Source organism: Thunnus maccoyii, chromosome 7 (assembly GCF_910596095.1).
Source record: "Thunnus maccoyii chromosome 7, fThuMac1.1, whole genome shotgun sequence".
In the NCBI taxonomy this organism is placed as follows: Eukaryota; Metazoa; Chordata; class Actinopteri; order Scombriformes; family Scombridae; genus Thunnus; species Thunnus maccoyii.
In genome coordinates this window covers 22,340,747-22,356,405 of record NC_056539.1, presented here as the reverse complement: position 1 = coordinate 22,356,405, position 15,659 = coordinate 22,340,747, and the positions used below count along the sequence as shown (strand labels likewise).

General features: G+C 36.8%; 1 protein-coding gene and 1 long non-coding RNA gene across 5 annotated transcripts in view; one reads left to right on the top strand and one right to left on the bottom strand.

The window, feature by feature from the left end:
* LOC121899986 overlaps window positions 1-15,659 on the top strand; it is a 44,535-nt gene that overhangs the window by 22,809 nt on the left and 6,067 nt on the right. The window lies entirely within an intron of this gene.
* LOC121899983 (GTP cyclohydrolase 1-like) lies at window positions 7,203-10,565 on the bottom strand. The gene is made up of 6 exons (XM_042415805.1): window positions 9,262-10,565; window positions 8,762-8,871; window positions 8,363-8,418; window positions 8,233-8,264; window positions 8,062-8,146; window positions 7,203-7,793 (listed from the first exon to the last, which is right to left on the bottom strand). Exons 1-6 carry the CDS (start codon window positions 9,521-9,523, stop codon window positions 7,664-7,666), a joined length of 675 nt encoding a protein of 224 aa, XP_042271739.1. The 5' UTR covers window positions 9,524-10,565; the 3' UTR covers window positions 7,203-7,663.

The window sequence follows — 15,659 nt, the reverse complement described above, 5'->3', positions numbered from 1 at the left end:
GCTATCTTGCCTTCATCAGGGTGGTGAGGCCGCTTATATACAATTACTTGATTCATCAGATTCACATGTTGAATCAATTAATTGTATATAAGGGAAACAGTGTGAACCTTTTTTTTTTCCACCCACCCCTATTTTTTTCATGCCCAGCCTTAAAAGTGCTCCACCTGCCAGTCAACTAACATTTTATGCTCAAAATGAAACAGGCATTTTATTTCCAAACCCCAGATTCCCAAAATAACTCCCTTCACTTTGCTACTCTGTTGTAAATGCATGATTATCATCTACTGTTTCAATAATTGCAGCGTTGATTTTGAGAGACCGGTGTATTTCCTGTAAATAGGACCATGATCCAATAGAGCAACAGTCTGTTGTGGCCTGTATATTTTCTGTGATGTTTACTGTTTGGGCCTATCAGTTTTCTCTAGATCACACAGCAAAACAGTAAAAACCACAAAACGGACACAGATGACATAAAGAAGAAATCAGCATCAGGTGAATTACTTTGACCTCACAGACAGGAAAGTCTAAAGCCTCGTGAAATGTAGCAGTGGTTTGGTTTGTTGTGGACTTAACTCTAGATATAGGCCTGATCAAAACTCATATTCCCACTGAATTTTACATTATAAGCTGCCAGCACTGATTAGGAGGGAAATCTCAACACATAAAAGAGAGAGAGGGTGCTTGTGCAAATGGAGCTAATAATCAACATCTTTTGTTATGACATTGTGTATCACTCTTTCTTTCTTTGCTGTGATTGTTCAAATGGATCACAGTTGCTATTATCAAATAGATCATTATTTATGTATTGATGTGTAAAAATGCTGTAGATAGCATCTTTAATTTTACCTTGATCTGCTGGTGAAGGCTCAGGCCTTATAGCCATGGACATGTCTGTCAGCTGTTGTGATTGGTTGAGCGGTGATGACATCATCAGAGGACATACAGAGTGGGGCTCAGGATTATCACCCATATGGTTGGTGTTCTCGTTAATGACCACAGCCTCGTCCATGAGATGGAGGGATGCTAGTGATGACGTTGGAAAATCAGCTGGCTGGAGCTCGATGTCCTCTGTCCAGACACGGAAACCCTCGTCTGCCATTTTCATAACAAAGACTGAATAGTCCAGCTAGGTTTTACTGAGGTGGTGAAGCAGCAGGATGCTAGGTGCCACAGTGCAGTTGATCACATATTATCAGCTTACAGTTACACTCATGGCTGAGGACAGAGAGGGTGACGGTGCAGAGTTCATGGCTGCCCTGTGTTGTGGAGGTGCAGCGTGTTCCTCAGGCTGAATCCCTGGTTTAACCACATGATGGAGCAGTACGATGACATTGTCAGTAGATCTTGTTTTCAGTTTTATATACTCAAGTGCTGGTCTGTTTCAGTCATTTGCGTAAAGGGATCCATACCTGGATCCACCCAGTTGCACCCAACCACAGTTGCTTACCGAGCTGCTGGATGTTTCAGTGCATGGCTCATAGACACCTTGACAGTAGTTGTTGAGCTATAAACCTGCTGGAGAGTGACTGCCCTATTCTTCCTCAAGGATTCATGCATCACCTCATATAAGAAAACCTAAAACAGAAATGGCATAAACAGAGTCTGAGAATCAGTTCTTTAGAATAGGAAGATTAGCTGTATTTCTTTTTTTTTTTTCTTTTTTTTTGCAAGATGTTAAATTTTCTGTTTGGTTTAAATTTTGGCCAGAAATTTCATCATCTGGCCAAGGGTTGAATAAACTATATTATTTGTATAAGCCCTGTATTACCCCTACTGAAAAGACTGATACTGCTATGGGCCAGTGAAACCTTTGTTATATGTATATGTATATGTATATATGTGAAACCTTTATAAGACTTGGTGCGTAATGTGTTAATGCTCCATATTATTGAAATTTGTCAGTCCAGACACGTTTAGATCCTGGTCCTGCAAAACAGGTTTAAAAAAGATGTCCCTGCTATTTCTGAGCAGGCTGGGTGACATGACTGGAATAAATACTATAATAACAAGAATATAATATACTGTAATATAATATACTGCACTCATCAAGCACTTTATTAGGAACACCTGTGTAATCTAATGCAATCCAATACAACAACTCTGCCATAAATTCTCCTTTTACGAAGCTTATACCTTTTCAGTTTTTGTTGACATTGTCAGAAAGGTGATAATTCTACTCTATGTTTATTACTGAGGTTGTAGTGGGTGGTCGTATTGTACATTATATTGGAAAGTTTTCCTAATATTTTGTCTGCTCCATTAACATACATAAGGGGGTGGTACATGAGGTTGACAAACAGAAATATTGATTAATCACGTAGCCCTAATTACTGATATTTTTTTAGCGCTGAAACTCAGATCATGAGGAATATAGACTAGATCCTATCCAGAAACTGGATGTATCAAGCAGAAATCATACTCAGGTAGTAATAATGATTATTCCACAGATTTTTTTTCTTTGTTACAACTGATGAGGAGCTGCCAATCCTTGACAAAAAAGGAGCTGCATTACAACAGATCTCAGAAAGTATAGAGAAAAATGAAATTACTTGTACAATAGACAAGATCCACTTTAATAGAATAACTGGACACATATTTAAGCAGATTACTGGTTACAATAAAAATCATTTTTGCCCAGCACTCTGGACCTTATAAAACATCCGGAGAAAAAACATATAATTATGATCCTCACTTGTAAATTAGTTCTCTGTCAAGGACATCTTCTTCCCAAAATATGATCATTTTTACTCCTCAAGTGTCACCATTGAAAGTTAAAGGGAAAATTCACTGAATGTAATGGCCAAGAGAGTATAATATATTGTCTTTGTTTTTTTTCTGTTACTTTTGGGGAAGTCTGGGTCAACATTTCTTTTTTTTTTTTTTTTTTTTTTACATTCTGTATAGTATTATGTGATGAAAACCATTACATGGTAAAGAATTCAGGGGGACTGCAGCTAAATCCTCTTCCTCTCCCAAGCATCTGGGATTAGTCAGCGGTTTATTATGCTCCTATACTCTTTACAATGTGACATCTTATCGAAGGGGTGAGAGGAGGGAGTGTCATCTAGCTGCTATACGAGAGAAAAATTATTGTATCTTTATTTTAATCAAAATTTATTTAATCAAATATCTGATGTTTTTGCAAACATTGATTTGATCCTATCTCAATAAATAAGGTTTTAACAGAAAATCAAGAGGACATAGTTGCCATTTGTGAACTTCAACTGAAAAAAAAACAAATCTTCAGCATTGATTTTAAGGTATCAGAGATATCAAAAAGCTTTAAAAATGTTACTGATACTGATTACATGACAACTCAAATTTACTTAATCTGTATCTGTGTTGTCATTAGACAGATTAATTAGAATGTGGTCTGTGTATATAAAAGAAGCATACGTTAGTATCTAAATTTACTGAGTGATGCAACATTATAGATCGGAAGTCAAAGCGTTGAAAATGGCGTCAGCAATGAAACATTTCCAATGGTACGCAGTTCGATGTTGATGGCACATTTTGTCCAGTTCTTGATGCAGGATGATAAAACATTGTTTTGAATGAAGTCCCGCAATCTTTATCAGATAAGCCTGTTTTCTCATGTTTTAATACTTTTGTCCTAAAAAAAACTTACGGGACACATCCATCTTGGACGACACATATTTGTGTTACTTTTCAACACAAGTCATTGATAACCTTATTTGGTATTACAATGTATGTATAAGTCAGAAAAATGTGCCTTCCCAAACTAGATTGTCCAAGTCAAAACAAACTAAATGGTGTTTGCTCATCTCATGCACTGTTATTGGATTGGTGGATCCATAAGGAAAAGCACAGGGCAAGCACAATTTAAGTCGTCAATCCAACATCCAACAGATAATGCTGAAGGTAACGATTCTGCAGCTGGTGACTGTCCTCCTAATGTATTTTTATTTGTTTTTTTTTGTGGATATTTGTTGGTAATCTTTTATCGATCAGTGATCAGTGCATTCCAAAAACGGGACGGCTGACATACGTCATATTTGCCTAACGCCTTCAAGCTTTCCATCGTCCCGTACCTAAGCTTTGAATGGCAGAGATATCAAGGCTAAACATGCACGAAACTTTCAAAATGGCAACTTCTGTTGTAGATAACATCCAAACAGCCTGAAAAAAGGAAACATCATCGGGAAACTCAGTAGTTCGGGACAGTACGCACCTACCTGGGCCAAGACAGAAGGGAGCGGGCGGCAGGGGAAACCAACGTTTCATCGACATCCATGAAGCGGCGAAGAGACGTGGCTGGACGCACACGTGGCTCTGATCAAACCAACCACCGGCCTCGGTCCTCACGCCATCCTATGTCCCTCCACCCCCCCCCCCACTCCTCCTATCCCGTACCGCCTCTTCTCCCGTGTCCTCCATCTTTAAAAATCCTCTCCACTTGGTTGTTGTCCGTCTGAGTGCCACTTTTTCCCACGATGCCAGTCCTCTGGGTATTTCCTCTCTTCTCCACCGATACATCTCACGTCTCCATGAAAATCAAGCCTTTTCCAAGACATTGCCCACTTTGTTTTTACTTTTACATGCCCATGCACAGGAAAAAAATCCACTTATCTGTGAGGTTCAGTATAAAAATGTACAAAAATGTGCATAAATATGAAAAAATCTATTTTAAAAAACTGCAGGTTTTAGAGTTTATGCAGGGAAAGGTAAAAACAGCACTACTCTTCGCACCGTAACTCTTTTTCACAGTTTGAGAGCACAGTGTGGCTGCACAGTGGGGGGACAGAAGCATGAGAATGAGTCGGTGGGAAAAAAAACTCCAATATAAATAAATAAGGGAAGGATGCCACTGTTGCTATACAGAGCGAGGGGCTTAGTGGTCTCCTGAAATCCTATTGGCCGGCCTGTTGCCATGTGCTCGGGAATCAGCAGAGATGCTGCTAACAAATCAAGGAAATGTTCTAATATTAGACTGTATGTATCTAGGCAGCGGGAGCCCCTGACCTCTCAACTCTGCCAGCGTAACGTTCCACTTCACAGATCAGCATAATGAAAGAAGTGGTGTGGAAGTAACTGGTTAAAAAAAATGTTACGACACTGTAGACAAAACAGCAGACACGGCCCCCCCACCACCCCACCTCCCTCCATGATATCCCAGCCAGTACAGTTACAGTATCGGACAGAGCAGGAAAAACTGATTCATCATCTTTTTGGATATCTGCTATTTATGAAATAGAGACACGTGTTGTTATTTTAGTGCCGTTTGGTTCTCTTGACAATTTGTAGAACAGATTTTTTCTTCTTTTTTTGGTAAAATTTAACTGATGAAAAACGACCTATTTCTAGCAAGTTCTGCTGTTATAAACTAGGTCTATGCATAAAAGATGCATAAAGCATGAGCACGCTGGATATTCCTCTGCTGATATATTTCTGCCCTGTACCCTGTGATTATATTTTATGAACAATATTTTGTCATACAAGATTATATTATGATTTTTATGGTAAACTGTCTTTTTATGTGTTACACATTTGATATGGTGATTTAATATGTATTTCTTCTAACAAATTTGCAATGCATTTCCAACACATTCATCAAAGCTTCATACCAAAACACCATGGAAAGAAAATTTGCTATATATTAATCTTTTTATATGTTTGCACAAATCTTTGTTACAGATTCATAAATGTCCTCAATGCCTTTCAAAGGCTTTCAAAAGGTGATACTATAGTGCCCAGGAGATCTGTGCACCTTTGCTATAAAATAATAAATTGATTGATTACCATAGTCTCAATTCCACTATGCTTGTAGGCTTCTCAGGCTGTCAATCAAATAAATCTTGAAAGTGTTTTGAACTAAACTAAATACTGTTTCTACCTGTAGTTCTTGTGTTTGATGTACCAGGTGATGCATGTTAGATGGGGTAATACTGTATCAGACTTTTTCATGTCAGTAATAGGGTTAGGCATATTGGAAAACAGATGAATGAATGAATAATCTTTTTTTTTTGTGTCTTACTTCATTCGTCTTTTATGTGATTATTCAAACACATTATTCAGCAACAGAAGAAAAATTCCAATATGTATACCCCCAAACATTTTACAGAACAATTACTTTCTATTAAGGTTTGGTCATAAGTCTTACTCAATAAATACATTCTCACACAAATGTCAACAAACATAGACAAAACAAAGCTTGGACCAAATGATCTGCACATTGTAAAACTAATACAACTCAAATTAAAATATATTTTAAAGCATCATCTTCATTTCTAATTTCTAACTATTTGCTGCAAAACATGTAGAGGAAAGTAGAGAATGAAACATTTCATTTTTTCACCTTCTGCTATTACTCAAGTGATATTCACAGATCCTCTAATCTAATCTAATCTAATCTAAACCCTCTATATCTTCCATTTATAATATGTAGTGGCAATATACCACATCTTGTATGTGCACAGTAATCTCTTACTTTAAAACAGATTGTAACAGATTGTGCCGTTGGTAATCTCATAATTACTCATTTTGTGTGCAGATGATCTGGTTATATTATCTTCCTGCAGTGCTGGTCTTCAACAGCTGTTGAGTAAACGCTCCCAATATGGTGGTGACTTTTACATCATGTTTAATGACATGATGATGAGGTATAAGGAGATCCGAAATTTAGTGCTTCTCGAATTTTACGTAACAGGCTTATAAATACATTTTATTTCTTGGCTGCTTGTGTTTGTGTATCAGTACAAGAAATGTTGGAATGTTTTATTGTGCTGTGTATTAGAGCTGCAATGATTTAATTAGTCGATCGAGAGAAAATTAATCGCCAACTATTTTGTTAATCTTGTTAATCGCTTTTAGTCATTCTTTAAGAAAAAAATCACAGTTCTGTGGTTCTAGCTTCTTAAATCTGAGTATTTTCTAGTTTCTTTAGTCTTCTACGATAGTAAATTGAATATGTTTGTAGGTTGTGGACTGTTGGTCAGGACAAAATAAGACATTTTGGGTTGCATCTTGAGCTTTGGGACACAGTGATCAACATTTTTCACACATTTCTGACATTTTATAGACCAAAGAACAAATCAATTAATCAAGAAAATATTTGTCAGATGACTTGCTAAAGAAAATAATTGCAGGCCTATTGTGTATGTTTTTAATGTGATGTACTACTGTATGTTTTATGTTATACTGAGATATTTATCATAAATTAAATTTAGTTATTAATGATTAATTGTATCAAACCCTATGTAAACTATGATCCATTATCCTGACATTGCTGTTAGGAAACTACATGTAATACTATCCAGAATAACTGGGGCACTCACTTAAAAACATAAAAGATAAGGATAAACACAAGGGAAATAACAATAGCTTTCCATTTATTTTTCCATGTACCTTTACATTGTAAACATTTACATGTAACTATGACATAAATTAAATATTACGATCATTTGTTAATTTAACACTATGTTGTACAGAATTCACATTCCAATGGATTTTTTGTGAGACATTCCAGTAATATATATTTAAACATACAAAGATACCAGCTCAAGAAAGGCTGCCACCAACCCCATAAAATACACCTTTTCACTGAAAATAAAACCGGCAGAGATAAAGAACACAATGAAATCAAGTATAACTAAGTGTTACTTGTTAAAACAATTCCCTCTGTTGAACTGCTGATAAAAACGACTCATTTCTTCATTGTGAGGGCAAGAAACTCCTTCCTGGTCTTGGGATCATCGTTAAATGTTCCCAGCATGACACTTGTAACAGTACTGGCGTTCATCTTCTGCACTCCTCTCATCACCATGCACATGTGACTGAAATGCACAAAGGAGGATTTTAAAGTTACCATGAAACCCCAAAGGTTAGCTTTGTAACTCACAGTGTTGAACTTGTATGACGTAAATGAAGGCACCCTTGAAACTATCATCTCTGTTTAACTATCTTTAGCCATCTTCATCATGTTATGGTTAAATATACTGAGTTAGTTATCCAGAAGAGATTAAGGAAATTTAAGTTCCAGCAGTTTCTTAAAAAACATTTGATCCATGTCTGAAATGGAGGCAACAAAAGCTGAATACTCACACAGCCTCGATAACTACTGCCACTCCAGCAGGCTCCAATGCTTCAGAGATAGCTGAAGCAATCTCTTTAGTTAGACGCTCCTGAACTGTAGAGAAAACAACACATTAAATGTACTGCAGAAAAAACAAAGATCATAACAAAAGAAATAACTGTAGTGAACAGTGTTTTTACCTTGAAGCCTCCTGCTGTAGATCTCAACAATTCTGAAAGAATATAAAAAATAAAAATTATGAATCAGATGTTGGTGCGTGCGTGCGTGCGTGTGTGTGTGTGTGTGTGTGTGTGTGTTGTTTTTACGTACCTAGCAAGTTTGCTCAGACCAACCACTTTCTTGTTTGGGAGGTATGCTATGTGAGCCTGAAAAACAAAGCAAATATGACTTAAAGCTTATCACAGATACATTGCTATCAGCATGTATGTCAGCAGGTAAGTACCAAAGGGTACGGTTAAGGTAATTGACTGGTAACACTGACAAAATTAAGTGTAAAATGTCATGCTCAGTAGCACATATTTTGGTCACGACTTTTAAATAACTAAATATAAGTGATCCTTCTCAAAATGTGTATTTAAAAAATGAGAATTAGCCAGTATATTTTTTAATCAGATTTTTAATTCTCAAATATCAATATCAGTAATGGCCTCAAGAATACAGCATTGCATTACATTAATCCACAGTTCAGGACAGAATTTATTAAATTACCTTGCCAAAGAAGGGCACCAGATGATGTTCACAGAGAGAGAACAAATCAATGTCCTTTACAATCACCATCTCCTCATGGCTCTCATCAAAGATAGCATCGTTCATGATATCTGTGTGGAGATTAAATGTTAGCTTTACAGTCTCTCTTATACTGGAGCAAATACATTATATTAAAAGTGACAAAGTGACCAATGTGTCCATTAGTTAGGACCTAGAATTTAGCATAATAGGACGATTGAAACTTTAATGTTTCGAAAAATGGAAAATGGGAACAGGACAACTCTTTATAATACAGTGTAGCTGTGGGCCAGAAAGTGTATAATTGCCATATAGAAGTTTTCTTTGTTCTTTGAAGTGTTCTTTTGCCCTTCTTTAAATGTGTTTATGGTAAAATTTCAACTCACTTTTTCAAAAATATAATATGGCAAATGGCTCATGTGAAAGTATTGATAAGCTTTTGTCATCCGAAAAAACAAAAACAAAGAAAAAGCTGTCCTCACCTTGGGTTGTTTCCTTGTAGCCTTTGGTGAGGAACTGCATGGCTTTGGCTGCACGTAGTGGTGTACGTAGAAGTCCCTCCCGTTCGACATCCTCTCCAAGCTCACTCAGTACAGTAGTATAAGCTTTCTCAATATGAGGCAGTTTTGTTGCATCTACAGTTTCCTTCTCTTCTTTGCATAAACTATTTTGTTTAGACTCAACACGCATGTTCAGGTACTCTGCAACTACTCCATTCATCTCTGAAGCATGGTGATACTCCATTCTGGCTCTTAGTACTACTTTCAGCGAAAGACACTGCAGGATACAATTAAACAGGCCCAGTGGTACGCTGTTGGCTCAGTGGTCTCAAAAAGGACATCCCCTTGGTTTTTAAAGCCTGATGTGGAGCCGTGAGGCTACAACATCACTGAAGCCTCAAGATACCCATGAAGGAAATAATAACATGTGAATAATTTCCCCATTTGTCGTCTCTTGCAGGCCTTAACCTTCCAGACAGACAAGGTATCTAATTACCACATAAATCAGTTTCAAAATTCTCTTGCATATAATGCAATGAAGCAGCATCTGACTGATCCTGTGATTTGAGTTTAAATACCTAGAAGTCCCATGCTCTGATTTGAGGTCACAGAAGACTAGTCTTGAGTGCTCGGAACAACCGCCACTCACATGCAATCCTTAACATTCTTCTGGAGCCTTTGTCTACATGGACCAGTGAAATGAAACTGAATGAGATTAAGCAGAATTCTAAAATACAGCCCTCGACTGTCTTATGTTTCATGTAAAGTATTGGATAAGAGTATAGAATATTAGGAATAAGATGGAAAACATAAAAAGCAGGAGTCTAAAAAAAAAAGTTACGAAAAATACTAGAGCTGGAAAAATTAAATTCTTCATGCATGGTATCTTCATCCCTTTTTTGTTTATATAAAGGCACTACTGCTGGCAGAGCATTTTAGAGTAAATATATTAAAAGTAAATTAAAAAAATGTTTTCACACAATCTAAGTAACCACAATCAAATATAAAATAACCAAATAATGGATGTATTACTTGCATGATAGTAGCCAAGTGTGACTGTCACCAGACTAATTATACTCCTGAAAGCTGCTGGGATAGAACTGTTAAACTGATGAGTCAAAGGACATTTGATCAAATCTTTGAAACTCAGTTTCCTGTTTAATAAGCCAAACAAAAAAATGTTTTTTGCATGTGGACTATATGTGAAGCATGTCAGAATATATTTATATTGGTAGTAAATACTTTAAACTGAATACCTGTGAATGTCTGCTATTTGTGACTGTAAAATGGACAATTTTGAAAACAAAAAATTAGTTTAGTTTAAGGCTACAACTAAAGATTATTTTCATTATCGTGAAATCGACAAATTATTTTCTTGATTAACTGATTAAATGTTCTGTCTGTAAAATGTCAGAAAATAAAGAGTGGAGTGTCCAGCACCAAACCAAGATAATAATAAAAATATAAATAAAAATAAAGATAAAGTAAAACACTGAGCAGCTGGCCCTAGATATCTGCACTGGATCTCTGGATGAGTGAACATATGTACAGTCTATAAATATGTACACACATAATCAATAGTCTCAGTCTATCAGTAGATATAAATGTACACATATGAATAAATATGAGTCCATGTTAGAGCTGCCTTGGTATTGATTTTTTTTTTCCCTTACCATGCAAATTAGCGAAGCCATTCAAACCATCATGATAACCGCCATAAAAAAAAAAAAATTTAAACCTCAGATGTTATAAAATAATTGGTTCCTAAATACCATATTGGCCAAAAGGAAACCCTGATTATATGACGACCCCCCTTTTCCAACACTTGCAATAATCTTGCTGCTAATACCATGGAGCAGCATTTGACTGATCCTGTGATTTAATTGTAAATACCTAGAAGCCCTGTGCTCTGATTTGCAGAAGACTTGAGACCGATTAGATCAGAAGTCAGGGTTCAGTGACAAAAGAAAAGACCTCCACATATTTTACCTGGGTGACATCAACATAACCATTACGCCACTTTTTGCCCTGAACTTAAATCTTACCCATTGACATTAATTGCTTCTGCAGATCAGTGCTGCATTAACATAATTTCAAGACCATATTTCTTATTTATTATTTAAGTATTAATTATTAATGTGTTTAACCTTATCGTCTTTTAAAAACCTTTTTGTTCTCTTTAAAGAGATACGTATAATTGGTCTACATGCCAAATACAGAAAAGGCAAAGAGAAAACTGAAAATACTAATAATAGGGATTCTAGGAATAATACGATAGTTAGGGGAAACCAAGAATTTCTAGGAAACAAAACTGGTCACTTCTTCGAAACAAAATGGAACATAAAGCAGGAAGAGCAGAACACAAATCATGTAGAACTATGAAAAATTAGTATGAAAATTTAAATCCTGTTTACCCACAACACAAAGGGCTATTTAAGCCTTGGGCTTCACTGTGATGAGGACAGTCAAGTGAACAACTATGTATGTTACAGACTCTTTGTTCCTCTGTTTTTCAGACATTTCTAATTGTTTCACCTCAAAAATCCCACTGTAAAGTGTGTTTTTGGCTATAATGCAAACACATTTGACATGATGAACTGTCCACCACACAGTGCAGCATTTCCCATACATAAGCCCTACCTGGGCAACCCGCCCGGGTAGATAAAATACGAATTCCAATTTTTTTTAATCAAGATGCAAAATTGACATTTCACAATGCGCACAGACCAGCAGACCTTCAGCCCTAGAAATACTTCCAAATATAAATAAAATATAAATATAATAATATAATTTCAACACTGTGCCTCACACAGAGCTGCTGATAGCGTTCCTAAGTCTGATAGTCAACAGAGAGGCAACGTTGTGCTAATAACCCAAAGATTTATTCCTTTTCTGTGGCAGTAAACACAACACACGACCCACTGATCAATAACTGTGCTATATTCAGAGCTTAACAAGATATTCAGGTCTGATGAGTGACGATGGTAAGCTAAACATTAACATGATAAACAGTGGGGCTACGGCTACGTGCTGACAGTCCCCCACAGACACACACACACAAACACAGACACACACCGGAGAGCCGTAGTAGAGCCGCTAGTTCAGCTGCAACACAGGTAACACAGAAACTTTTACAAAGGGCCATGAATGTGCTTCTAGTGACCGTCAAAGCTCTAGCGCACTCTCTGTGTTTTCAGTGCAGACACAGAGAGTCTGACAGCTAGTGTTGTCGTTTGCGAACAAAACAATGCACACACACACACACACACACGCGCATATAACATTACTGTACTGACAGCCAGAGGGATACACTCACTGAATGCAGCGTGTGTGTGTGTGTGTGTGTGTGTCGCTGCTAATCTCTATATAATAAAAATTTTTTTTGAATCTTACCACCTTTCATAGTTTACAATGCTTTGTGAAACCTGCAATATGAAAAAACAGATGGCTGATACTGTCTCAGATCCTTTCACTGCAAGGGAACGGTGCATGTTCAGTGATTTGTTCACTGAGTGTACACAGAGAACATCAGCCCTGGGTGATAGACAGTCGCTGAGCCGCTCAATCCCACCCCTCTCTCTCATCCTCCCTCTCATGTCTTGAAGTCTCAAATTAGGAAGTAGTACCAAATATTTTATTTAAAAATTAGATGTTGCGAAAATATACGTGCTATACATAACAGGGTAGGACTTTGTTATAGCAGCTTTCAGTTTGGAACAGTATCTTTATCCAACTAAATTCTCAGCTCACAGGCTTATCCTTAACAAACAACCACTCTCAGATCACCAGTTAGCGACCCGAACTGAGCGCTTGGCCGTGTTTCAGTTCAGTGAGTGGGACTATGCAGTCAGAGCTCCGGTCAAGCACTGAACAATTCGGTGAATGAATCTTTTTAATGAACTGATTCTAATGATTCAGTCTACTGTAAAGAACTGCTTTGTCCATAACTGCTGACAGCAGCTGCTCATGGCTAGTTATTTTGCTTGTATTTCTTCTTCATTTTTGCCTACAATTGCCGTCCATCTGACCAAAAAAATGTTTCTGTGTAAGAATTTAGACATTCCAGCTGGCAGTGTTCACTTAATTTCACACTAGTCATAAGTTCAAAAGGTAAACATAAAATAATTTATTATTTTGATTCTATGGTTGGTTTTGCTTATTTTTTTGGATTATATGACTTTTGTATTTGTATCCTCTAGGGATTTTCTAAATCTCACCTGCACAATTTCTTCTGCTTTATTTTACAGTGCAAATAAATAAAATAAAATAAAAAATAAAACGGAATGCACTTATTGAAGTCTTACAGCATTTTTAAGTTAAACAGCTGTGTAGCTCTACAATCAACACACTTTTCTATGCTTTATTTGTTTGCTCAGACAGTGATCATCAAGACCAGTTTCAACTTCAGTCAGTGTTCATTAGTGTTGTGTTCACAACTTGTTTCTGCTGCCCCCATGTGGCCACAAAAATCTGTTAATGCAGGTTTAAATTCAATGTAAGGTGTTAACATGAGTCCCACTGATACCCTTTTGATTTATGGTTGAGCATCAGATTTGACGTTGATATCATCACCAAACGCTACATGAATGTATTATACAAGATCAGGCCATATGGTGCTTTAGCTATATTACCCACAGAAACTGTGTATGTAAAATTTTTGAAGAGGCCCACGTCAGCTACAACATACAGTAGCTTACAGCTTGTCCTCGCAGCCTACGCACGTTGCCTCTATAGATATAGTGTAAGCCTGTAACAAAGAAGTATAAATCCAGATTTAAACCTACTTTTAGGTAGAGAATTACTGGTGCAGGAATTTGAGATTGGATGATGTTGATTAATTTTGTTGTGATGTGTATGTATATATACATGTCCATGTCTGTGATATTGTGATTCTATGTCATACTTGGTCATGTTTCTGTAATACACAGTCAACTCATGGCATGCGATATATAAACCGATTTAAGGTGTCAAACTAATACTATGATTGTGAACACACAGAATCACACTGGACAAAATTGGATCATATCCCATCTTTGTATGATAAACACAGTTTAATGCAATACCATACATTTTAAAAGTATAGAATCATAAAAATACACATACAGGAACATAGGAATCATAATATCTATACATGTACACAATGTGAAGCACTATGTATCCACTACATTAAATAAATATTATCCGTTATTCATTTCACTTTTTGGTAGATATTCCTTGTATCTTCCTTGTACCAATTCCTGGTCCTGGTCTTCCTTTGGGATCATCGTGAAATCTTCCCAGTACGACATTTGTAACAGTGCTGGCGTTCGTCTTCAGCACATTTCTCATCACTATGCACATGTGACTGAAATGCACAAAGGAGGTTGTTTAAAATATCACAGATGTCTAAAGCACATTCATAATTTACACAGAATCTATTTATTATTATATCTGCACTTGGAGTCATAAAATTATTGACAAATCTAGATTGCCACTATCATCTTAATTTCTACACTGGCTTGTGTGCTAAGAAAAACGCTGTCCTCACCTCAGGTTGTTTCCTTGTAGCCTTTGGTGAGGAACTGCATGGCTTTGGCTGCCTGTAGTGGTGTACATAGAAGCCCCTCCTATTCAACATCCCCTCCAAGCTCACTCAGTACGGTGGTATAAGCTTTCTCAATGCAAGACACTTTCTCATTGAAGTGAATGGGATGGTCTGTTCGAACTTTCGACTGGAACTGTATGTGTCCGCGTGGATTTGAAAGTTCAGTTAAGCACAATTCTACGGCCCCGTCAGACTCTTTATAAGCACTTAATATTAAAGGACTCAGGGAATGGGGACAAAAAAAAATATCCCTCTACACACCAGTGTGACACTTTCCAAGAATTTCAGGACGTTCTCAGGTTTAAGTCCAACCAGCTTGTGTTTGGGAAGCTGGTTTAGAAAATGTAAGATAAAGGACAGATGCAGATGAACTGTGTACTTGACCTCAGGTGAAATATGGTCTTGATATTCCAAGAATATCAGTAGTAATCCTGTTGAACTAGAATGTCTGGTGGAGAGTTTAACCGTCACTTTAAAAATGTTAATTAGAATTATGCACAGTGACACACTTGTAAGGTGAAACGATCATCAGTCTCTTTGATGCAGAGTTGCAACTCTAACAAAGACGATGTCAGTTGACATAATTCACACTCCATTGTCCACATGAGAGCATTTGGCACAGTTAGCTCAGCCAACTCAAACAGCTCTTTGTTGTATCTTCTCTTTGTGTTGTGGCTGTAAAATATCTAATTTTGCATACTCTGTTTCCACAGTCTTGTATGTATTTTCCTTTTGTTTCGAGGACACTTTCCACATATTTACCACATTTGCTTTACTAGAATTTTGTTATGGATTT

Coding starts and splice junctions, on each gene's coding strand:
- LOC121899983 (XM_042415805.1), bottom strand. CDS start 9,523: ATGGAGTATCACCATGCTTCAGAGATGAATGGAGTAGTTGCAGAGTAC. Junction 8,419..8,761: donor TGGTGCCCTTCTTTGGCAAG/GTAATTTAATAA, acceptor TTTGTTTTTCAG/GCTCACATAGCATACCTCCC. Junction 8,265..8,362: donor GGTCTGAGCAAACTTGCTAG/GTACGTAAAAAC, acceptor ATATTCTTTCAG/AATTGTTGAGATCTACAGCA.